This window comes from Sebastes umbrosus, chromosome 2 (assembly GCF_015220745.1).
Source record: "Sebastes umbrosus isolate fSebUmb1 chromosome 2, fSebUmb1.pri, whole genome shotgun sequence".
In the NCBI taxonomy this organism is placed as follows: domain Eukaryota; kingdom Metazoa; phylum Chordata; class Actinopteri; order Perciformes; family Sebastidae; genus Sebastes; species Sebastes umbrosus.
In genome coordinates, this window is record NC_051270.1 from 23,103,817 (window position 1) to 23,129,215 (window position 25,399).

At 39.8% G+C, this 25,399-nt stretch overlaps 1 protein-coding gene across 2 annotated transcripts in view; it reads right to left on the reverse strand.

The window, feature by feature from the left end:
• Positions 1 to 20,046, reverse strand: part of gpc6a (glypican 6a) — a 169,172-nt gene extending 149,126 nt beyond the window's left edge. Inside the window, exon 1 of one of the 2 annotated variants that reach the window (XM_037751508.1) lies at positions 19,381 to 20,046. In XM_037751508.1, the coding sequence (XP_037607436.1) occupies positions 19,381 to 19,561 (181 nt within the window). In that variant the 5' untranslated portion in view covers positions 19,562 to 20,046. The remainder of the gene's footprint in view (positions 1 to 19,380) is intronic. The other variant, XM_037751513.1, reaches the window with a different exon arrangement.
• Between the last annotated feature and the right edge of the window lie 5,353 nt (positions 20,047 to 25,399).

A 25,399-nucleotide genomic window follows, 5' to 3' on the forward strand; every position in this document is an offset into this window, starting at 1 on the left:
TTCAATTAATAAAAAGTAGGAGCATTAACATAAATATAGTTTAGTTACAGTTAACAGGATGGTATGAGCAAGCTTGAAAACCAGGTTACCAGGCTTCAAGAGTAAACTGATTAAGCCATGTTTTAATTTTAGGGCTGTCAAAGTTAACATGATAATAACGCGTAAACACAAATTAGTTCTAATGCCACTCATTTCTGTAACGCAACTTGCAATTTTTAGGTTGGAGCGGGCTCAGTGTTAAAGCTAGAGTGAAGATACTGGCATCATATGAAACTAGAAAACATAAGGAATCCATCGGTACTAAGCTTGTTGCGAAGGAGGCTAAATAACGCTCCAAACTTATGATAAATTTCGGCGAGGAAAGACTGGCATGGTCATTTTTCTTTTTTTAAAGATTATTTTTTGGGCTTTCTTGCCTTTGATTGAGAGAGACAGCCATAGTTGTGAAAGGGGGAGACACAGAGGGGATGACATTCTGCAAAGGGCCATGAGTCGGATTCAAACCTCAGGCCACTGTGGTTAAGAGTCAGCCTTGGTACATGGGACACCCGCTCTACCAGGTGAGCTACCAGGACGCCCCGCATGGCCATTTTCAAAGGGACCTCTGATATGTCAATGAAAATAGGTTCTATGGGTACCCACGAGTCTCCCCTTTACAGACATGCCCACTTTATGATAATCACATGCAGTTTGGGGCAAGTCATAGTCAAGTCAGCACACTGACACACTGACAGCTGTTGTTGCCTGTTGGGCTGCAGTTTGCCATGTTATGATTTGAGCATATTTTTTATGCTAAATGCAGTACCTGTGAGGGTTTGTCATTGTTTTGTGTTGTTAATTGATTTCCAGTAATAAATATATACATACATTTGCATAAAGCAAGCATATTTGCTCACTCCCATGTTGATAAGAGTATTAAATACTTAACAAATCTCCCTTATCAACATGGGAGTGAGCAAATATGCTTGCTTTATGCAAATGTATGTATATATTTATTACTGGAAATGTGTGTAATATTCGGTTAAAAATCCTAAACAGGTTGCCTTCTGTAGCCTATTAAAACTACAGTAAGAACATGGTTAATGCTGAAATAACACATGAGCAAATGAATGTTTAAGAGTTTTTACAAGCGAGTTTGCACATGCTTTCTTAGGTGTTATTAATTGTCAACAGAAATCACCAAATTGGAAGTAAACTCAATTACTGTGTTAAATCACATCTGTCTGCATGTTGAAGTGGGAGAAATGCATCAGGCTCGATTGATCTCACCGCTGCTCTGCCATCTGGATCTTCTCTCCATCACCCAAATCACCCACTTTCAACTATTTCCACTGGGGCTCGGGACCCAAATTGAATATGTCCAAACAAGATGACACAGATAATTCCCACAATTGCCCCAACCATATGTTGCCACACTGGGAGGCTGCTAAAAGATTTTTCTAACTTTGAAATAACTTCCAGAGTTGGAACATTGCGTGACAGTAATGGGTAGATAAATATATGGTTCACAGTGTGGCGTGAAGCAGCGAGGTAAAGCTTAACGCCCTGAATAAAATCAAGCTCAAGCTCATAATTTTATGGTGCAGTTCAACGTCAATCTGATGTCAGACCTCCTTTTAGTCTGATGAGCAGCCTGTGTGCTTGAAACACGACAGCAGTATAGGAGTATATAAAAACACAATTTCCACGTACGTGCAGACTGTTTTGTTTACAATTATCAACTCTGGCTTCCATCAATGTGAACTGACAGCATGGCAGGCAGATAAGAAGAAGATTGATCGTCTTTAATCAAAGAGTTTATTTTTTAACGGTGTGCCTACATGTTGTTACACGGAGTACACGATACAGGTGCTTTGTTTGGGTTGAAATCCCTAAGGGCAAAAAGAGTTGTTTTTCCATTTTTTTTGTCACTATTTTCCTCCAAACATCTTTTTGCTGAATTCCCCCAAAGATGATAAGTGCTGGAGGCTTTCCATTTTTGCACAATGACAGAATTGCACCAGTCAGGTTCTGTACTGAAACACCAGTTGGGCTAATGAGAAGCTATTAGTGTGTTGGAAACATGAAAAGGTAATGTCTCAAATTTTAGACAAATGGCCATGAACCTCAGACCATTTCTCAAAGACGTTTGACAAGAAAAGCTTATGCTGAATGATAGAATGAATCATACTATTGACGTGCACAATGAGTAGAATATCAAATTTCTCCAACATAAAACATAACTGTCGGCTAGTGGCACGGACATCAGCACTGCAGGGATTTCAGATAAATTAATGTACATATGTGAGTCATAAGTAAAGCCAGTTTTCTGCTGCGTTCACGTCATATGGGATGGACGATGTTTACAAGTTGCAAGCATTCATTTCATTGGACTGCAAAGCGGTTGTATGGTTGCAGTGTTGGTCATGTGAGGGTTGCAAATGCTGTGCATTGACAACATAACACTATATCTATCCCATTTAGGGTTAATTACCTAGAATGACACAACTTTGGCTAATGTGAGGCGTAACTTTTTGTTTCGTTATCGGGCATTTCCGAAATTACTTGACTTGGTTGTTGACATGAATGCTGTTTACAAGTCAGAAACTGATCATAACTAGCTGTCAATCAACTGAAATATTTAATCGTGATTAATCACATGATTGTCCATGGTATTGTGATTAATCGCAAATTAATCACAAATGTTTTTATCTGTTCAAAAATGTATCTTAAAGAGAGATTTGACAAGTATTTAATACTCTTATCAACATGGGAGTGGGTAAATATGCTTGCTTTATACAAATGTATGTATATATTTATTATTGGAAATCAATTAACACAAAACAATGACAAATATTGTCCTGAAACCCTCACAGGAGCCATATTTCAACATAAGTTTTCCATTAATTGTAGTCAGACAACTTCAAATACTCTTTGAAATCTGATCAGCACAAGACCTGCTGCACTCCCTCCCTCTGATTTACAGGTTGGAGCGCTAACCTTGAGCTTTTTATAAACCTCCCATCTAACACTTTAATCCCTACTCATTTTAACTACATTTCTTATGCATTAATGCTTTAGTGAGCATTTTTGCAGTTCCTTGACTTATGCAGCTAGTATCTGAAACCAATATGCGTGCTAGCATGTCTCTTGGTAAATGTCAAAGGTAAGCCATCGTACAAGTCAAGCACTTGAGTGGAGATTACGGCCATGAGCTCCAGTCATGCATGCGGCCTATAAGAGCAGACCTACAGTGTACTGTATAGCTTCATGCCTCTGTCATGGGTAATGCCTGTGACCAATTTTCCAAACAGAACTTACACCAGAGTCCAGAGTGAACCCTGTATGTGGAAATAAGAACATAATAGCATACGAATTTCCAAATCACACCCAAGGGAGAAGGCGTTGCACAGCCTCATGAGCTGTTTTTGAATTATAGCAATCCCTGGCTGGTGGTTAGAGCTTATTTTTACCCCCTTTTTATGTTGGAAAAAAAGTTCATAAAGACAAGGAGTCATGTGCGCCACAGTTATATCAAACCGTCAAATTCAGGGGGAAAATTTTATATTTTATGAATACTCAACCAGCTTGACTAAAGCATATATTTTATGCAGGAGTTTAATTCATGATTATTTCACTGTACTGAGAACTGTGTCTTCTTTCTGCAGTATTTAATGACTAACTAAACATGCTTTTTCCTCAATTAAAGTTTCATTGAAGCATGAGGTCAATGAGGTATTACATTCATAATTTAATAAACACAAATAAATCTCTAAATCATGTATTAAATACAATTAAATAATAACATCACTTGAAATTGCCAACCCTGCTCTACTGTTGTCATTTAAACCAGTTAAACATGATTCATAACTCTAACGCTTTTGTGAAGGACATACATTAGGTGAGACTGAACATATTCTTAGTACCTTACCCATTCTTGTATCAGTGAAGGGACTGTAAGCTGCAAATGCCTGTATCAAGATGATGGTGCGGACCACAACAACCGAACCGAGACTGTTTCCGAGAGGTGGTCTCGGACTGCTTCCAAGCGAAACAAACCGCAAGCTGCCTGTGCAAGCATTTGTTGAGATGGACACAGGTAATCGACAGGTTAACATGAGTGGGAGAGGACTGACACTGATATTTGTTTGGCATCTGGGCTGAAGAGAATATACAGAATATGCTGAATTAAGTCAGCAAAAACAGTGACGAGTATAATGCCATCAACTGGAGGGAAAGTGAGAAAACTTCAACAGCATTAAAGCATGCGATTCTCTGCATCGAAGCGGCAACTCTCCAGACAAAAAAGAACAATTTGCTCCTTGGTACACGCCCCTCAGCAACTTATTTTTTTTGGACTAGCCTAACTAGCCTTTTGATTGTTTTTTTTCTAACCGATAGCTGAACTTCGTTAACCGATTAACTGTTAACCGACAAGATAAGTGCGTCGCCTGCAGCAGGGCTGTGGTTGTAGTGCCTAACAAGCCGCCCAGCTACAACGATAAGCCGATGCACTAACAGGTTAAATCCATCATTTATCACCAGCTGCACTGTATGAGAAAAACAGCAAACTGGATCCCCAGTTCACCCGTCCGGGAGAGTTACTGTAGCAGCCACGATGCTGCGTGTATTGTCGTGGACACATGCAGCCAGTTTCCCAGTAAAAGTCTCCACCTCATCAACTGGTAATGTTAGCGAGTGTCCGACAGACCGTGTGTGTGACGACGGTGAGTATCACATTATCAGTAACGTTATAGCTGTGAACATAGCAGTGCAGTGTGTTTACAGTTTATTTGTCGGTGAAGACCCAGGCCAAGCTCCCGTGTCTTGCAACACCGGCTCAGCTCACTTAAGGTGGGTTGAGAAGCCGCTCCTCTGGGTTTTTCTCAGCTTTTTATTTAATTTGTAATATTTCTTTTAACCGTTTTACTGACAGCATTAATCAAAATTCTTACAGTCAGTTAACGGTGAAACGGTTAATTCTTAACATCCCTAATACAGATGTGTTGGTGGAGTTTTGTTTACTAAGTACAACCAAGATTCATACTTGCTGTCATTCTAACTGTGCAAAAATATTCTTGATCAATCTAATTCTTGAGAGTGATTCATCATTGACGTCCCGAAAATGAACAAAAAACTATAGCTCATTCTTGTCTTTAAAATGTTGGGTAAAAACTATTGCATTAGTGTATTTCAGTTCAACACAGTGGCTTAATATTTGAGTGTAGGAGGGAAGAGGAGGAGACATACGGTGAGGTTAAAGCCTTGCACTCGTGCTCTGGATTCATCATGCTAACTGGTGCATGACTCCTAAACACAACAGCTGGTGGTCTGAAGAGCCCGAGGTAGAGCCCCAGGGTGCGAGATGACCAGCCCACTCATTTACCGGCAGCTTACACAGGGGAAGGGAAACAGCGGGGTTCTGGGAGCGGGAGACGAGGCTGGCTTCTTTTCAGATTCTAGCACCCTCCAGGAGCCAAAGGACCGAGGACGCGCCAAGAAGCATCACAATGGCAGATGTTTCATTTGACACATGAAGAAATCCGAGGGCCCAAAAGATGTAAACACTGGACACGGGCTCATTAACCCATCCATTTCAATAAACCCTTCCAACATGCTTGCACCTCCTTTCCAACGGGCCTTGAATTAATAAAACTGGAACGATGAAGGCTGGAGATTTTCTTTCTCAAGCCTCATCAACATTCTCAGAACCACTTGGAACTGGTCCTCTTCTGCCATTAAGGTTACATGAGCTTGTCACATTTGTCATGACAGCGAGGCTCCCTGGAGATGCACTATGTGGCCCCATTCAAGTCAGCGGTGTGAGCCGAGATATCTTTTCCTGCAAGACTGCTCTACGCTCTCATCAGCTACAGGGATGGGTGATTTAGATGAATTGTTGGCTCACCCCCGCTGTTCTTCTTTAGTTCCAGGTGAATTCTGATGTCCCTCTGAAGCACTTTGCAAGTCCTGCGTCCAACATGCTTCATTACAAGCCAATTTGATCAAAAAATACAATGTGCGGCGTCATCACACATGCAAAACACATCCAGTTATACAAAGCGTTTAAAGCTGCAGTGGGTAGAAATGGAGCAAATATGATTAAAAAAAAGTTATTTTTATAAAACAGTCACTATATCCTGACAGAAGTGCATAAGACAGGTAATCTGAAAAAAACATGTGCCTCTGTGTCCTCCGGTGCTCCTAATGGCATCTGCAAGATTTCACAGAACGGAGGAAAACAACCAATCAGAGCTGATCTGGAGCCTGCCGCCTCTGATCAGCTGTCAATCACTCACAAACTCCGATCAAACGGTCAAACTAGGCAGCGCTGATCAATTATGAATCAATATGTACTGTTTAGCTGTAAAATGAGAAAGTTTGTGACCCAGCAGCCATGTTGAGACCAGCTGAGGAAATACCAAGCACCGCCCACCAGCCGGAGCAAACTTTCTCATTTTACAGTTAAACGGTACACTACAAAATGTTTCTGAAAACATTTGAGGAGAGAAATAGGCATTACAGTAACATAATATTGATTCATATTTGATCAGTGCTGTCTGTTTGACCGTTTGATCGGAGTTTGCGAGTGATTGACAGCTGCCTCTGTTGACTGAGCAGCCAATAGGAACGCTCTCTCTCTGAAATGTCTCAAATCTGGCCAAATATGCTGAAAGGTTATTATGGAATTTTTGCCCAATGACGCCAAAAACGTTCTGCCTACTGAAGCTTTAAAAGCCACCATAATAAAATGGTGCACAAATTGTTCAAACACAATTTTTAGCAGTAGCTAAAGAAGCATTTTTTTAATTTTTAAAAGCTCAATTGTAAAACGTCTTTTGCCTTCTTCCCTCTCATATTTTGTTGTTAAAGATTAAATGTATATTTAAGCCTTTTTTTTGCAGGAATCAATCATCATAAAATCCATTAACATCAGTATAAATTTGGCTCTCACAGATCACTGAGTAGAAGGAGCACAACGCCTAAACCGGAGTATTAAGGAAATGAGGCAACACAGGGTGAAGGAACATAGGGCAGACCTCCGACACATGCGGGAGTGTCATTATATCCCCCGAGGCGTTTCACTGCAAAGCCTATTATTTAACGTTATAATTAAAGCCCAGAAATGTGACCCGAGGTTAAGATCAGCCCTCTACATTTTCTGCATTAACATAAAAATAATAACGATCTCCAATTAGTCTCTCCACCTCAAAGCCGCAAACGAGATCACACTAAACTGGGTCATGAACTCATGTAATCTGTATAAATTTCCTAATTCATAACTAGAACAACATGCTTTCCCTGCATGTCTTGTCTCGGCTAACAACTGCTGCTCTTTGAAAACAGTTTACTACAAATCTGTTTACTTTTAAGAGTGTTGCATAGTTGGCACTGTGGTTTTCTATTGTCTTGTTACTTGGGGAGTCAGTGTCATCTATTCACTTGAGAGATGCAGTCATGCAGTTGGAACTCTCTTGTTCCGCCCACTGCTACATTGCTGTCATGAAATTACTGAACTTGAATGCCAGTTTACTGATTGCACAATTTAGGTAAACACTGTTCTGTGCTGCCACAGAATATTAAGTTGAAATGTTTTTGCTGTTGTCCCATTTGCAAATGTTATGGTGATCAAGTGCATATGACTTTTAGCTCATTTATTAGAAATGAGAGAAGTAGAAGTAACACACGACTTTACACAGGCAGCTTACTGAGAGCTTTTCTTCATCACTGAATCTCCTGAGCTGAACCTTCACTGAACCTCCACTATTGCAGGGCAAAAGATAGCACAAAAGCAGCACCCACACAGCATCAGAGCCAAAAATGTCTCAATCTAGTCATTGACTATGTTACATGTACACTGTAGTCCAATTACGATCCTTATTCCAGTTGTGAAATAGTCTGGTTAGGCCATACAGTATATATTGTGCAATAAATATCCCATTCACATTTCCCATTTATACACAATAACTCATAATAAACACCAGCTTCAGCAAATGCATTCAAATCTGGAGCGGAACCACATACAGTACAGTATGTATGTAACTATGGTTGGTGACCACCAGAGACGGTCTGTAGTAACCAGATTTCTACAGTCAAGAAGAATGAAAGAAGACTCTCCACTCAGCCGTAAGTTGATTTCACTTTCTAGGTATGGTGCTGCCCAGATTGGAGACAATGTGACATTGTCTTATACTTCGGGTCATGGAGTAGGAGGCAATGTCAAAGACTTTTCTTTGGTCTAGAGGACAAAATTAATTGATTTTCTCTGGAAAAAGGAAAAGAACTGTTGTTGCAATGAAACTACAGACTGGGACCAGAATCAATTGAGAGTATAATTAATTTACTTGCTCAAAAAAATGTATATAGTGTTGAAGGGTAAGTCTGGTGACATACTAGAGTAGTAATTCCCAAAGACAGGGTCTAGACCCACAGGTGGGTCACAAGAGACTTTACTACGGCCTGCAAATAACTTTGCAGAATTATTTCCATAGTCTTTTATTTAACATTTATATCTGCAGTACACCTTTGAGCCACATGAGAGAGCCTAAAGTTCGTATTGTTCTGATAATTGTAGCCTACTTATAACATTGAGGGCAGGCTGACAGGCTAGTGTACATTCTGTTTGTTTTACTGAGGAGAGGGAAAAACAAGAGCCTGTTAACTCCACCTAAATGCATTTATTTGGTCTCAGTTATAAAGCATTTAACATGTCTATATATTGTCATTTTTTAAAAAGTGGGTCCCCAGAAATAAGGTTTGGGAAACACTGTACTAGAAAATATTTTTTAACATCAAATCCCATGAAAAGATCCCAGCTAACAATGAATTGATGCCACTAACAGGTTTTGTCAGCCTGTTATAACTTATTCATCAGTGCCATAAAGCTCCGTTGCTGTCCAAAAACCCTTAACATGAGCCACATTTTTGCACAGTATGACATTTCTATGAACATGCTGTATAGTTAAACTGAGTCAATTCCATGTATGCAGTCCTGATGATGTAAATATCCAATAGGGCAACAAATCCACCACTGAAAACAGTCCCCAATAAATAGAATATTTACTTATATTTGAGTAAAGTCTACTAAAGATGACAGTGCCCAGCTGTTTTAAGGAAATTACTTAGAGGGTAATTTCTGTATTTTTCAACCTGGAAACCATATTTTCTCATGTTTTTGTGTCTAACTGACTAATAGGGACAGCAATTTCTGAAATTGGTTCAGTATTGAGGGAAAGAGCTGTAAACAGTAGCTGCTCACTGGCTGCAATATGGTGCTATTGGGGCAAGCTGGCACCGTCATTTACATCCACTAAAAGTAGTTGTTTTTGCCCTGACAGGCTCTAATTGGTATTATAAGTGTCTGACATCATGGAAAGAGTCTCGCTCAAGGAGAAGTCTCGTTCTGAAATCTGGCGAGGTCACGTGTTGCAAGAAGACAACAGTGGAATAGTGAATACATCCATGGTGGAAACGGCAGTTTGTTATGTTGAAGTACAGAAAGTGTAGCTGAGAAAAGGCTTTCAGTGTCATGGCTGAATATTTAGATGATTTCGACAATGTGCACGAGACTTCTCCTTGAGCGGGACTTGGACACATTAACAAACAGAACGGATCAAGCAAAAGGTAAGAAAAACGTTTTATTTCTCTATAGGGTCCTTTCCATAATGTTGTCATACACTTATAATAACAATCTGAGCCGGTTTGTCCGTGGCAAAAACAAGCACTTTTAGTGAACGAAACGTAACATTGACGCTGCTCACTTGTCCTTGCAGCTCGTTGTGCTGAACCAATTAAAAAAATTGTTGTCCCCATTAGTCATTTAGATACAAAAACATGGGAAATATGGTCTAGGTTGAAAAATACTTAAAATACTCTTTAATGTTTTCAAAATGAAATATATATAAATTCGTGACCTGTTTTAAATGATATATGTTTTTAATAGGAATGTATGGCCTTGTGGCTGAGAGCAACAGACATGCTGGAGAATCCAGTATAAGTATAAAGTATTGATAGCATATCACCAGCCTTATTCTTTATACTCTTTAAAGACACCTCCACATGACCTACATGATGTTATTCAACCCTTGCTTCTTTTTAATTCAAACTGCTAAAAGAGAATAAAAAGTGTCACATTATCCAAATATTCAATTTTCTGCTTCAACAACTCAGTGAAGTATAACTATATTTAGAGTCCTGACTGAATGATGTTCACAGGCCTTAAAGTTAGCCATTGATGTCCTCTGTGGCTTTCTTTGTACTAAGAAATGTCTGCATGTCGGAGTGTCTGCACTATTGATTTTGATACATCAAAGCCCCCCCGCCACGGAGGCCTTTCAGGGGCAGAAACTGTCTATGTTTCTTCAACACAACAACAATGTCCTTGTCAAGTTTGTAACACCAATGCCACCACCGTTGTCTGCATCCGTTGACAGCGTCTGATGTTTCCATGACAATTTTGGCACGCCATGTTTATCTGCGCTTAATGCTTGTTTACTTCCAAGTCTCTGAGGGGCGGCTTATTTAGCAAATTACCTCAGCCATGTGTACTTGTCTGTGTTGGAAAAACATCAACAAAAAGTCCCCAGTGTGAAATATATTTGCATCCTTGACACCTCGATATGACATACCCATGTGGGTTTTCCCAGAAGCCCCGTGTGGCGCTCATCTCTCTGAGCCTTATCATTGGTGTCAAGCTCGGGACTTCTATTCAGAGACTTCCCTCCAGAGGCAAAACGTCTCTGTGGGCTACAAGAAAGACCATAGCAATAAACACAACACAACGCCTTGGTCCTCTTACATACATACTGTAATAAGTGATGGTGGGAAAACCACAAACACCCTGTCACAGGGGTGAAAATAGAAGTGATTAATGTTGTCTGTGTAGTAAACACTATGTTTTATATGGCTTTAGGTCATTCCTAAGGGTCTCCCTTATATGGGAATATAATAGAAATCATTAAAACTAGGGGTGGGGAAAAAAGTTATTCATCTATGTATTGAGATTTAATTTAAAAACTTTTTTTTACAATTTTTTAAATAGATTTTTTAATGCCAGAATCAATATATTTGCTTTATTTGAGTTTATGCTGAGGTAGAGGGAAGTTACCACTTTTATTGTTGTAGTCAGAGTAACGTGCCATCATATCCGTTCTGTATCCTTCAAACAAAACAAGCCGCAGCTGACCGCAACAAGGAAGTACAAAACAGCGGAGGGTCCGCGTGGATACGACTTGAACCCTCACATATTAAATCCAAAGTGGTAAATACTACACATACAGTAAATTATGGAAACACTTTGGGTTTCACACATTGCCAGGAAAAGCAGAACAGCTAGACGTCATGGCTAAAGCTGCATGCTAACTCTGTCATGGACAGGAAACGTTATTGTATTGCAGTAATTTGCCATCAATCCAGCCGTCACTCGCATCTCTGTGGTCAAATCGGCCGACGCTTTGAGCACCCACATACTGACATTTATGTTAAATACAGTCAAACGGAGCTGACTATAGATGTATAACGAGAACGGAGATGACGGGGAAAGCTATCGACGGACTTGGCGAAGTTAGAGGAAGTATACACGTGTGACTACGTCCGGTTTTCAAAACAAGGTGTTAACAAAGGGAACTGTATATACAAAATACATATATGGAAATAAGATTGGATTGTATTCACCGGATGTATAAAACATTACATGTCCCTTTTAAATTAAAAAGGAAAATACCAGTAAATTCAGAGGGAAATGTCTTTATTCTTTGAATTTTGGGTTGCTGGAAAAAACTTTAATAAATAATGCCTGACAATGACTGATATATTTGACTTCAGGACATTTCTGACTACATACAAGTCAAAAATCAAATTTTTTACTGTATCAATTTAGAAAAAAAATCCCTAGAAGTGTATGATTTAACCTTTTCCAATGGTCTAGTGTTAAAAAAGTTAATAAAAATAATATAATCATCATAATCATAACATCGAATCACAATACTAAAATTGCAATACATATGGAAGTATCGTGATGGTATAGAATCGGGAGATAGGTGTATGTTTTATATGGCTTTAGGTCAATCCTAAGGGTCTCCCCTATATGGGACTATAACAGGAATCATTAGTACCCACCACTTGTATTGTAACATGTCTACAATGACGTGACAATGTGACCCTCACCACTCTCTACAACATCCCTGCACCACACTCACCCACTGACAGAGGAATCCTAGGGGAAACGTTTTTCCCAGCGGAGGAATACCACATGTGACGTTTCCTTCTGTTACCTCCTGAGGCAGTTTTTCTTTCACCAATGTATCAACGGGAGAAGCAAAGTTGAATGCTTCTCCTCTTTTTGTAGAAACAAGTATAAAAGGCAGCATGACGCGATGCTTCTGTGCAACACAAACAGCGAGTCAGATCACTAATCCCTCAAGTTCAGATGGATTACATCCTACCTGCCTCCCTCCTTGTATCCCTCACAGAGTTACCGCTCAAGTCATGATTTCAACACATGGTTAGTCAAGGATGCTCTCCGTGCTCATACACTCTCTTTTACTGAGGATATTTGTTTATTTTCTGTGCTCTCACTTCTAATCCCTAAACATACAATCACATAGACTTCTTGCTGTAGTTCCTCTGAAAGCTTGAGAGGGTAGCGATCCTTAATCCCACCCTCCATTACTGATTTAGGCCAGCAGCTGATTGAAAACTGGAAAAAGTGCTATAGCAGTCTCCTACGCCAGCCGGAGGCTTTTCACACTACTCAGAAAACACCAAACATGGTGCTAAAGACGGGTGCCAGGAAGCTTGCAGACCATATGCATTGCAGGCATGAACGCCTGCAGACGGTTGACACATTCTTCAGGTCAAGACAACTGCCGAATATTTTCATTCGCCAAATCTGACAAAAGGCGCAAAAGCACAGCTGGATGATTCACATTGAAACTCATTTGGATGTTCCGCGCATACTACAATCTGTCTCGCCCAATGAAAAACAAAACACTTTTGTCATTTTCTACTACAATAGAGGTGCAGAGCGAAAGAAAGATGGGGAAAATGAGGCTAAACTGCTACACACACACACACACACACACACACAGGCCTGCACACACGAGCACGAACACGCGCTCGCACACACACACCAACACACAGCCTAATCTCCCTCACATCTCATTAACCGTTCTCTCTGAAGATGTATACAGGCTGGCAAGAGACTTATTTCCAATTTGGCAGAGCCAAGAGCATCTTAATGGGCTTTGGAAAAAAATGCCCTACAGAATTTTTATATGGATATTTGCTAGGCGAGAGCTTTTAGAGTAGTATTCCCACACTTTCACTAAAGGTCTCATGTCATTCCATTATTTTGTGATTAGGCATCTGGCTGCAGACACACCTAAAATTACCCCCAAATGTATTTTGAATACCTGCCCTGCATGTAAAGTCAATTCAAACTAGAACCGTGAAACAAACAGACGATTACAGTATTTTGTGACAATATGCAGAAGATTAACTACGGACTGTGACCACATCGTCTCTGCTTTATTCTGTGATTTAAAATTCCTGACAGAAATGATGAGACAGGTAGTTAGTAGTTTTTGTACAGTACATTGCTAAATAACTTCAAACTTGAAATGCTGATTCTTGCAATGGGATCTTAAGGGAACACGCCAATAATAAACTGCACTTACAACTTTAATTATGAATAAATTGTATCATCTTGAATTATTTCTAATTTCAACCAGATAAATCTGCAGTAGGCCGAATATTTTTGGCATCATTGGGCAAAAATTCGATAATAATCTTTCAAGTGCTCTGAGAGAAAACTAGACTTCTGCACCTCCTTATGGCTCTGTTTTCAGGCTTTAACAAATATAGCCTGTGACGGGAGACTTTGGCCAATCACAGGTCATTTCAGAGAGAGAGAGTTCTTATTGGTTGTTCATTCAACAGAGGCAGCTGTCAATCACTCACAAACTCCGATCAAATGATGTTTTCAGAAACATCTTGTAGTGTACTGTTTAGGCTTTACAGTAACAGAATATTGATTCATATTTGATCAGCGCTGCCGAGTTTGCGAGTGATTGACAGCTGCTCAGAGACGGCAAGCCTCCAGCTCCATTTCTACCCTCTGCAGCTTTAACCATAGTAGACTGTCACCACATGTTCTGCGCTACATTGTGTCATTTGACAGAAATGATGAGACAGATAGTTTGTAGGTTTTTTTACAGTATATTTCTAAATAGCTTCAAATCTGAAATGCTTATTTTCTTGCGACTGGAATCTGAAGGAAACACGGCAATAATAAACTGTACTTATTATGAATAAATTATATCATCTTCCTGAATCATTTGCAATTACAACAAATTAAATCCGATGCCCTAATTCATGTAAAAACATGAGCTTAATCCTGCTTTACAAATACATATGAATACAAGACTTAGTAGTTTTAAAGTTCTGATAAAGTACATCCACAGTATAGCAGCCTCATAAGAATCTTACATTTAGATGATAATAAGTGTTGTAAGAGGGTTTATTTTAAGAGCTACAGTGATGTCTGTGTCGAGAAAGCTCAAATGTTTGCAACATTAACTGTGCCGTATATACAGAAGGTTCACAAGGGTCCCTCATTTAAGAACAAACAGCAAAAGACTTCTGATATCTTGGTTGAGTTTAAGGGAATTGGGGAACTGCATGCGTCTCACAACCTGCAAAGTGCAGATCACAGTGATAAGCAGAGAGAGTTGCAGCTTCAGGAATCCACAAGAGGAAAAAGTATGCTGGATTGTGTACCAGCTAATAACTGTTCTGTTAAATACAAATCAAATAATATTCTTTAAAGTCGCTACCAATGAACCCCGAAGGTAATTGTTATTCTTGAGAAAGGAACTATAAGAGCGGGGCACTGCATTAATAAGAACTGCAGCACATCAAGTGATTTTGTTTCAAAGCCAAAGCAGAGAGCCGAGTCCACCCATGAGAATCCCCTCCGCTCTGTGTAAGTAGATGTTGATATTAACGGCAAAGCCTCGGAGCAAGAGCTCCCTGCCAGGGCATGACTGAAGCATTCAGGAGACGCTGTGTTTATGAACAAAGGGCTGACAATCAAGCAGCATTGTGTGCATGACACTATAACTAACGTCTGACACATGCACACAGGGGTGATCTTCACAGGCAAGCTGTACTGTTGGCTGACTGCTGTGTGAAACACCAGGCAGGCGATGGTACACTGACAACATGGACACGAGAGCGCAGGAATCATAAGCTGGACCTGGTGGAGTTTAATGAAGCTGTCCAGCAGCCAGTTCTGGGCATTTTTCAGCACCACCACTCTATCCTGCCCACCTGCTCTTTGCAAAGAATACTGGCACTCTTCCGAGACACCTCGAACTGCATGAAAACTAGTCTAAAGCCTGCAAGATTTTTCTTACTGGCCTCTACCTCCCACCACTCCCGTATGGTCTGAGGCACTCAAGAGTCCTTAGGCGGAAAGAGAAAGTAGCACTCTTTAATCAATGAAGTGGGTAGTATGGTTGACCTCTAACCAAGTCAGCCAACTCTGCCAATTACATTATGTCTGCATCAGTAACAAAGACTTATTTCAATTCTGCAATAAAACCGTGTATGAAGACAATTTGCTAAGCAGCAGCAAAGTGTTATACTGCTGAGCATGCATTACATCTCTTCATGGCAAAACCACACACGTTAATCTGACTGTGTCTGAGGCAGAAAAAAGAATATTTCTGCCTTCTACCGGTGTAACATTTGTAATTGTGAGGGGTTGTTAGGGCTGTGCAATTAATCAAATTTCAATTACAATTACTGGTTCCAACGATTATGAAAACAAGATAATCGACATAAAAAGATAATTGTTTCACATTCTGTTTCACAATCTTATGAATGGATGTTTTAAATCCGGCGCACCCCTTTTTCTTTACGGCGGTGCACATGTGCCCCGCTCCAGCCACTCGGCGTGGGAGGATCCCCTCGTGGGAACTCTCCGCAGCGCTGGCTGGCCCTCGCTCGGCGCAACTGTCAACTGGGACGGATGGTTCTCAGTGCGGCGATGAGTTATTTTGCCTGCTTAATTATGATTTTTGCCATAATCGAGCAGCCGTAAGGGTTGTTAGTAACCCAGTGACTATGTCACGGAAAAAAAACAAAAACATCCTGGGTAGTTATACATTGAATGAAAAGTACAGAAACAATATCTTTCAACAACAACTTTACAGATTTAGATAAAAAGAGAGCAAAAGCAACAGAGAACTGATCTAGCATCCTGCTGTAATCCTTGAAACATCGATTTGGGGTTTCAGCTCTGATGGTTTACCAGGTTCTTTATGTTCTGGATAAGTTTTATGACTCTCACCGGAGCCCATGAGACCCATTCAAACACTGCTGTAATATTTCAATAATGGATGGCCTTCAAAGTTTAGATAGCAGCTGCGTAAATGTGCTCATTCAAAAGGATTCTGACCAACATGCAAAGAAAGAAACTTCTATTCAGAATAAAACACAAATAAATAAAAAGCTGTATTTTTTTTTTCATCTTCTATGAGTTGTTTGACATTTATGTTTGATTAAAATTTAAAAAGTGGATTCAATAATTAGCCTATTGTATTTACGTAGGCAGAAACTAACATCTGTGTAAACACATCTGTGTTTGTCACCTCTTAAATAATGTAGCTTAGCTTGTCGGTGGCTGTCAAAATAATTAGCTTATGCAAATGGAAGCTTTCAACCTGAGGTAGCCACCTCTGCAGGAGTATTAAACCTGTGTGTTTAGTATCTGGAGGCAGAGTAGCATGACACGGCAAATGATGGAGGGATGAGCGCTAACGCTGCACATGCAGCTTTCCACACGTTTCTATTAGCATAGCTAATTAGGCATAATTGAGTGCTTTCTACTATCACATCTCCCGAGGCCTATATCTAACTTCTGTTGTATTTATGCAAAGGTTATTTGGAGACAACAAAATCCAATTACACACAGTGTACAGGCTGTACATGAATTGTAATTAGGATTTGATCGCGGCTCCAAGAAGCATCTTGATCTACAGCATGACCAACAGACCTCTGTTGCTGACTTTAACTTGCTGAAGTTCCAAGTAGACGGCAGATTATACACAACATAGTAGAATAAATGCTGAAAACTCTACATAATAAAAGTATGTGCCAAATATTTCCAAATAATTTATAAATATTATCTGACAGGACTGGAATTCTAGGTGCAGTAAATGGAACCCGTCCAGCGTGGAGCAAAATTCCCCTAACAAATACACTCTAGTCAAATACTGGAAAACAACATGATTTTCACTCCTACAAGAATTGTTAAACTAAATACAAAACAGCTGCACAAGCGAAGTCCAAGATTCTGTCTCAGGATAAAATAATTAAATGGGATTGAATAAGTAATCCAGATATACAGCACATTGTGAAATGTTCCTATTTCTTCACTAGATATGTTGTGCAAATGGCTTGACTGAATCAGCAAACTATTAACTACTATTATTTGCACATTTGATTCCTGCAATGCTAAAACATATTTGGGGCTAGTTCACATACTTGGATCAATTGTACAAAGCTGCATTCAATCACAAACCATCACTTTACAACAACTGACTGCAACATCAGAAGCCACCATGTCCTGCATTTTTATCATACCAGAGACAAATAATGAAATAAAAATGACTTTTAAAAGCCTATCATGTAAGAGTTTAACACTTACATGATATAATACAAAAAAGACTATGGGCATTAATTATTTTAAGCACAGTGTCTGGTCTTTTTATTTGAGTAGTCTGCTGAAAATGTCTCGCTTTGAGTTGATGCTGAGTACGTGTTGCTACCAGAGCAGGATAAGTGTGGGAACAAAGTTTTCCTTTTCGCTTCTGCATATTTTACTACAGCCCCTGATACAGATTATCCTGGTGAATGTACCATCCTCGGTATTTTCTGAGCATACAAATTGTCCTATTTTTTTGTCTGCATTATAGCAACTCATCATCTGGTATATTCTGAAAAAGATCTGACTAGTTAATAAGGGCACTAACTTGAACATTTGCCACTTAGACTTATAATTCTTAGATGATGACGAAGTATTCGTAATGCAAGGATCCTACACACACACACAGATTTACACGCACAATCGGTAACAAAACTATCAAATACCCATCCAGCCCAAAACCCTGTTTAAGGCAAATAAGGCGGCTCTATGATCATTACTGCCTGACACTGCCAATTACCAATACAGTATCTCTATTTTGTGTGTAAGAGGCAAAAGGGGGATTAACTTCAGGCCTCCATGCTTCCCCTCTTCCCTCTCATGAAGCTGACTATGTTTACTGACTAATCTCCTTCCCTGCTTTGACCATAAATGTGATTACCACCACGCAAGAGATAATAAAACCCCGTATCTCTGCTGTACCAAAGCGCATGAATTAAAACCTAAGCTGTAGCCTTAAGGAATATGGAAAAGAAGAAGGAACCCTCAGCAAAAAGGAGTTGTTTCGTGCTGAGTGCATACAGCCCCCTACTGGTAAACACCATTCACTATTTAGCCAAGTACAACACAACAAGCTCCATGATTCTTCTGTTGAATGCGAGCAACAGGTATGCAGCTACTTTCACAACATATTCTCTTCTGGTCGTGAAGTTAATCTGTCTCCATTTTAATAAAGCAACTCTTTTTTATGAATGATCTCACATTTGGGTGACTGCACAAATAACATACTGACGTCTCACATGAATCTGGTGTTAAATGAGTTACATATTATAAGCTGTGGGTGAAGTCACCTCTTTGAGGAGACGAACACCTCTCTGTAATGGTCCAAAAGCAGATGTGGGTTTTAATCTATATGTTAGGGTGGAATTGATTTCAATTTAAACTCTTAAAATTTAAAAGCTAAAAAAAAAACTGAAACAAATCGTTCAACTATACAGAGATGGAGAGATGGATAATTAATGTGCCACATGACAGGTGGAACATTTTAGCTGTATAGTCTGGATTTTAAATCCACTGTTAATGGAAGATAATGAATGAAATGCAGCTTGCTCTGAGTGGACAAGGAGAGGATCAATACTGCCTTATAAATAGCAAAAATAAAACATGTATATAGTTCCACTCTACTGCAATGACATGCCTTTGATTTATCAAAATACTTGCAATTAGACAAACAAATGTTTTGTCAATGTCTATCATGAAATGCTGCAAAAAAAAACAGACTTTTGACTGTGTTTGGATGCTCTGATAAAAAAAGAGGATGATGTTGGTGACTGGGTGAGGAGTGAGATGCTCAAAGGTTTGAGGGAGATCACATAGTTCAGGTTCAATGTGTTTAATCTGAGGGGGGCTAAAGCAGACATGACACGTGGTGGAGGTGGTGGTGGTGGTGAAGGGGGGGTTATTTCGCCTACCTGATATTTCCTGATGAGGCACATCGACGAGGCTGAATCCTTTAGCGTTATAAGCTTGCCTCGCCTCGCTACAGCTCCGCGCTTTGCTCTCAGCAGCAGCAGCAGCAGCAGATGATGACAGGGACAGCAGCAGCACCGACACAGTACAGAAGGCGACCTGCAGCCTCCACATCGCATACATCAGTGAAATCCTTCAATAGTGTCTCACAGAGAAATAGGAGCTCCAGTCAGAAAAGAAAAAAACAAACTGATAGATTTCTCCAGTGGAGCAGCAAAGATGTGTCAGATGTTCATTAAAAAAAACAAAATAAAGAAAAAAATCCTCACTTTAGATACTGGCACGTCCACCTCATTGCAAAAAAAAAAAAGCTTCGTCTCTTCCACCTCGAAAAAAGAGAGAAAAAAAAAGACCCCGACGAGTTGCTCCAAATCCGTTAGAGGAAGACTACCTGGTGCTCTCTCTCTCTCTCTCTCTGTGTGCACAACAACTTCTTCTTCTCCAGCAGCCCTGTGTTGTGTGTGTTGTTCGTGTTCAGTGTGAGGAGGAGGAAAAGCAACGGAGACGCACGCCGCGCAGCGAGCAGAGCGCACAAGGGCAGGGCGGCAAAACCTGGAGTGGAGTCACTGCTGCTGCGACTCGAGCTGCTCGACTCCAGAGATCCAGGGGCGCGCGCAGCGGACTGGCCTCTGGATTTACGCATCCTACCTACCTAATGCGCACCGCACCGCACCGCACCGCAGCATAGTGGTGCTGTGTTAGAGACACATGTTGGTGTACCTGGTGGTGTAGGCGGAGGAGACCTACAGACTCTTATTATTGTCTTTTATAGTCCACAAAACTCACAGCTGGCTGTTTCAGTGTCTTTTTTGATGATGATAATAAACTATGTCAGTAATATGATAAAGGTCTGTCAAACTGACCTCTGATCAGGCTTTTTAGCACGCACGCGCATACACGCACTAATAAATAATAGGGCTGCACAATTAATACATTTTATCGAAATCTCGATATGTGTTAAAGGTGTCAAAATACCAAAATGAATATTGTGGTACTGCAGATATATCCTGGTACACACATAATATTATATTGCATTATATTATATAATTATGTAAAAACTGATCATACCCTAATATCGCGAATCATATCACAATTGCATTATCTGTCAAAATAGATATTTTTAGGGATGCACCGATACCGATAACAGATCGGATATCAGGCCGATACTGACTGAAATATTTGGATTGGTTATCATCGACTATGGGGCCGACCTATTCAATTCAGTTCTATGTTTTTATACTATATACATTACATACTGGAATTTTAATTCCTGTTTAAGTTTTGACCAATTTGTTGCTGCATTAAAAAGGTTTACATTTGAATTGTAATTCATGTTCAGTTTGAAGAGTTTTTTTACCAAGTTGTTGGTGTATGATTTATTATTTTAATAATAAATAACAATTCGGTAAATTTTATATCTATGTACTGTATTTATTTGTTGCATTTTGTTTTACAAAGTTAGGAAAGCAATGTTTAAGACAAGCCTGATGTTGCCTTACACATTAAAGAATGATCCCAGTCACTTCCACACAGTGAGGCATACAGCTTATTAATTAAACACCAACTGGAACTCGGATCGGTACTCAAATTATTCAATCCCGATAGCGATAGCAATACCAGGTATCGCTATCGCTATCAGGATTGAATAATTTGGATCGGTGCATTCCTAGATATATTTTTTCAAAATCGTCCAGTCCCTCTAATAAATAAACCACTTGTAGCCTATGTGCTATTTTATATCTACTAATTATGTGCAACTTTTACTATTTTGAATCGTTTTTTTTACTTAAAGCTGCAGTGGGTAGAAATGGAGCAAATATTATTTAAAAAAGTTATTTTTATAAAACTGTCACTATATCCTGACAGTGCATGAGACAGGTAATCTGAAAAAAAATCAAGTGCTTCGGTGTCCTCCGGTGCTCCTAATGGTATCTGCAAGATTTCACAGACCAGAGAAAAACAACCAATCAGAGCTGAGTTGGAGCCTGCCGTCTCTGAGCAGCCGTCAATCACTCGCAAACTCCGGTCAAACTAGGCAGCACTGATGAAATATGAATCAATATTCTTTTAATCTAATGCCTATTTCTCACCTCAAATGTTTTCAGAAATATCTTGTAGTGTACTGTTTAGCTGTTAAATGAGAAGTGAGTGATTGACAGCTACCTCCGTTGAATGAACAGCCAATAGGAACGCTCTCTCTCTGAAATGACCTCTGATTGGCCAAAGTCTCCCGTCACAGGCTAGATTTTTTAAAGCAGAGGGGCAGAGGTGTTGTGTTGGTCTTATTTTTATGAAGATGCTTTTACCCCAATTTAACTTCACCAGCCACAAATAATGCATTACCTGTGGCAGCACAGAACCGGCTCATCACACTCTAACAACATCAAAGAGTGTGTTTCTTTTAACAAAGAGAAAACTTTGTTAGAAGACGAAGGAGAAGTTGTCTTGTTATAATGAAGAAAATCTAACAAGAAAAGCATCTCGTTATAATGTGGGAGATTTTCTCTTGAGTATTAAAGCCGGCTGCATCTCATAATATCTCATACAAACACTTCCGCTGTGTGTTTTTTTTTGTGGTGTTCGGAGCTACAGCTGCGGCTTGTTAAAATCAACTTTAAAATGCATTAAAAGTGCAATTAGCCATGATTCAGGCAGCCGATTAGACTGTTGTCAGGGTATTTAATAAGCGTTATCAGTCGCTATAAGCCCCATAGATGTGGGTCAATAGGGGCCTACTACACCCACTAGTAGGTTTTATCGTCTGTTCACATGGTAGATCACGGAAAGAAGGTATAAAAAAACACAACAGCGACCTCTAGCAAACGTAGTAATTATGACAGGAGCAGAAGCGGAAGTCAGGCGCTGTAGCTTAGACAGTGTGAAACTCCATGGGGTGGCAGATGGGATCGATGGATGGGACACAAAACATATGGTTTTCAACCAGAAGACTGGAGTTCTCATCCCATGTAAAACCAACAACGTGTAGTTGCCTTTGTGTAGTTAGTTTAACCCAAAACAGTGTTTTCCCTAAACTTAACCAAGTGTTTTTTTGTAGTAGTGTTATTGCCTAAACCAACCTGTTTTTTTTGCCTAAACTTAAAGAAGCCTTTTTTGTTTGTGTTCAAAGCGTGACATTTCATTCAGTTTTACAACATGTTAGAACGTGTTGCTTTTAAGTTTCCTTTTGAATTTTATGTGAAGGCCTAGTAGGCCCCTATTGACCCACATCTATGTTGCTTATAGCGACTGATAATGCCTATAGAGTGGCCTGATAACAGTTCAATCGGCAGATTCAGGGTTGTGAAATGTAAAGGGAAAATGCTGTGACAAAGTGATTCAAACTGTTTGATTAGTCCTTCAGAGTCTATAAAAAGACAGAGCTGTATGTCTTTTGATACTTTTGCCTTAATGCTGGCACACACTAAAAGATTTTTCAAATCTTAACAGATGTTGAAAATGTGAGCGACCCCACACATAACGATACGTTATGTTAAGTTTTGTTCCAATAGAAAGCAACAATTTGGCCAAAACAGCACAACACACACTAACAGATTCCGTTCGTGAACAGCAAGAACCCAGGAAATCTTTCAAAATCTCTCCTGATCAAACGTGACTTTAACGTAAACAAATATGGCGGACGACAACAGGAAGAATTAGCAATGTTAGTTTTTGCACGCTCGGCACACACTACACCCTTTTCCCCCCCTCCAGACAATGGTCAGCAAAGCCCAGATTTTTTTATGGTTCTAAAGATTATCTTTCCAGAGTGTTTTTTACATTCCCCGATCAGCTTGGAAGTCCATCCTTTTCGCAAGGATTTCAAATCGCAAATATTAAACATGTTCAATACGTGCAACTAAGATGCTTTGAAGATGTTGCCATTGCACATGGTTAGCATCATATACCCCTATACCACTATGTTACATCATAAATACTTTAGTCTTCAGTCAAAGTTAGATCTAACAGTTTTTAGGTGGTTATAGAGTTTAGGTACCTTGAACAGGAATTGTCAGCAGCAACTGTATTATTCAAGAAATGTGAAGTCAGCTCTCTACAGTTTCTTCACCCACACTGTTACTGAGTCTTTTGTTCATCCCCCAGCACTTAAACATGAGTCAAGTCCTCAACAGAAACAGTTACAACAATACATCACATAATTGGCTCAGCTCAGTCAATGTCAATATCTTTACACAACAAAATAATAAAGAGTAAGCCCCATGCTCATAGAGAAAACCGCTTGGTTAGTTATACTGGTATGAAGGTACATTAGCCTAACCCGACCCACCAGGTGGTTTATTACACAGAACCATCTGAAATGCCGTCATTGAAAGCTGTTTGGAAAAGGGCAGTGACTTTCAGAAAATACTTGGCGGGTGATTGGATGAACCATCTGTCAATCAAACTCTTGTCGAAGCCAGTCGGGAAAAGAGCGAAAACATCTTTTCTATCAAGAAAAGCCGTTAGTGTCGTTCTTTGCTCTTCTTTCAGTGAAGAAATACTCTCCAGTTCTGATATAACTGATGCTATTGCATCTACATTAATGTTTTCAGGAGCCGCCATTGTTGTTTCAAAAGAACAGTCGCCACTCCGTGACGTTACACTCACCTAAGCCACGCCCGTACGTGCAGTAGCTCCTCTCGGGACGCTGATTGGTCCTTGGTCTAGCTTGCCGGACATAAACGCATTACTTGCAGCCTGACTAGATTTTCATGTGATATGTGATCCTGCGATTCTTGCGTGATGTTTTTGACATCGCGATCCAGCTGCTGTGCAAGGTTAACATTAGCCTTCAGTCCAATGAATCCGCCCTGCGCTCTGTCCCAAAAAAGCCTGTGATGCTACTGATTTGTCTGTTTGTAGTCTGGTAGTGTGATATTTCACATAATAAGGTGATGCCACATCACTAGAATAAATGGCTGGCAAATTTGCAGGCCAAAGTTGAACAATGGTGAAGTCTGATCAGAGTCTGCAGGAGCACCGAAACAAGAAACACATGCATGAATGTGTCAGTTGTACAGTACAGACTTCAAGAATAAAGTGAATGGGAGACAACGCAAATATTCACCAGACAGAGATGTAATGTGTACTTTTATCTTACATTACTAGTCAGAGTGGACAGCCTGGGCGTCTGGCTGTGTGATAGTCTCAGTAGAGGGACGGACTGGACCTCCTCTGAGGTGCATATGTGTTGCTTTGAGTCTCAGTGGGTCGGTTAGAATTACCCAGCGCTGCGAAATTAATAGGCGTATGTCTGAACCACAGCTGTTGCTTTAAGTAGCAGATCGACTCAATGTGAGCACAAAAAAAAGGCCTAATGCTACATTATAAAATCATTTTGCAAAGGCTTTATGGAAAATGAGCTACTTGAAACCAATTAGCTACTTGAAAACTTGAGCATATAAGTTAATTCTTTCAAATTCATTTTGAAACTATTATTTCCAAGGTCAAGAACTTGCACACTCAATTCTGAGGTAAGATTTGTTTTATCAAGCTACTAGCAGAGAAAATGCTATAACTTATAAACTAGTTAATGTTAGTGCTAAAAAAAAAACAATACACCAATACAATACAACCACCAATAAATCCCAAAACAAAGCAGAAGTCTTATTTTTTTTTTGGGAGAAAAGGCCATAGTCAGAGAACTGACACTTATGCTAAAGAAGTTTCTTGGTGGTTTCATGATGAAATCTGATTGGCTGATTTAGTGAGAATGCACTGAATACATTACATTACCACTGCCACTATGTATACTGGGTTGTAGGTGGAAGTACTGTAGACAAGCCGCTATTACTGCAGTAGCACTTCAGTTGTAGAAAATCCTGTAGAACCTGTTGCATGTTGAAAAATAATCCTAAAATGCCATTGAATATAGGCTGTAATCTACAAAACTTCAACTTTTCAACAAAATGTAGTCAAGTCTTAACAGAGGGCTAGACATCTTTTCTGTTCTGTGCTGTTCCA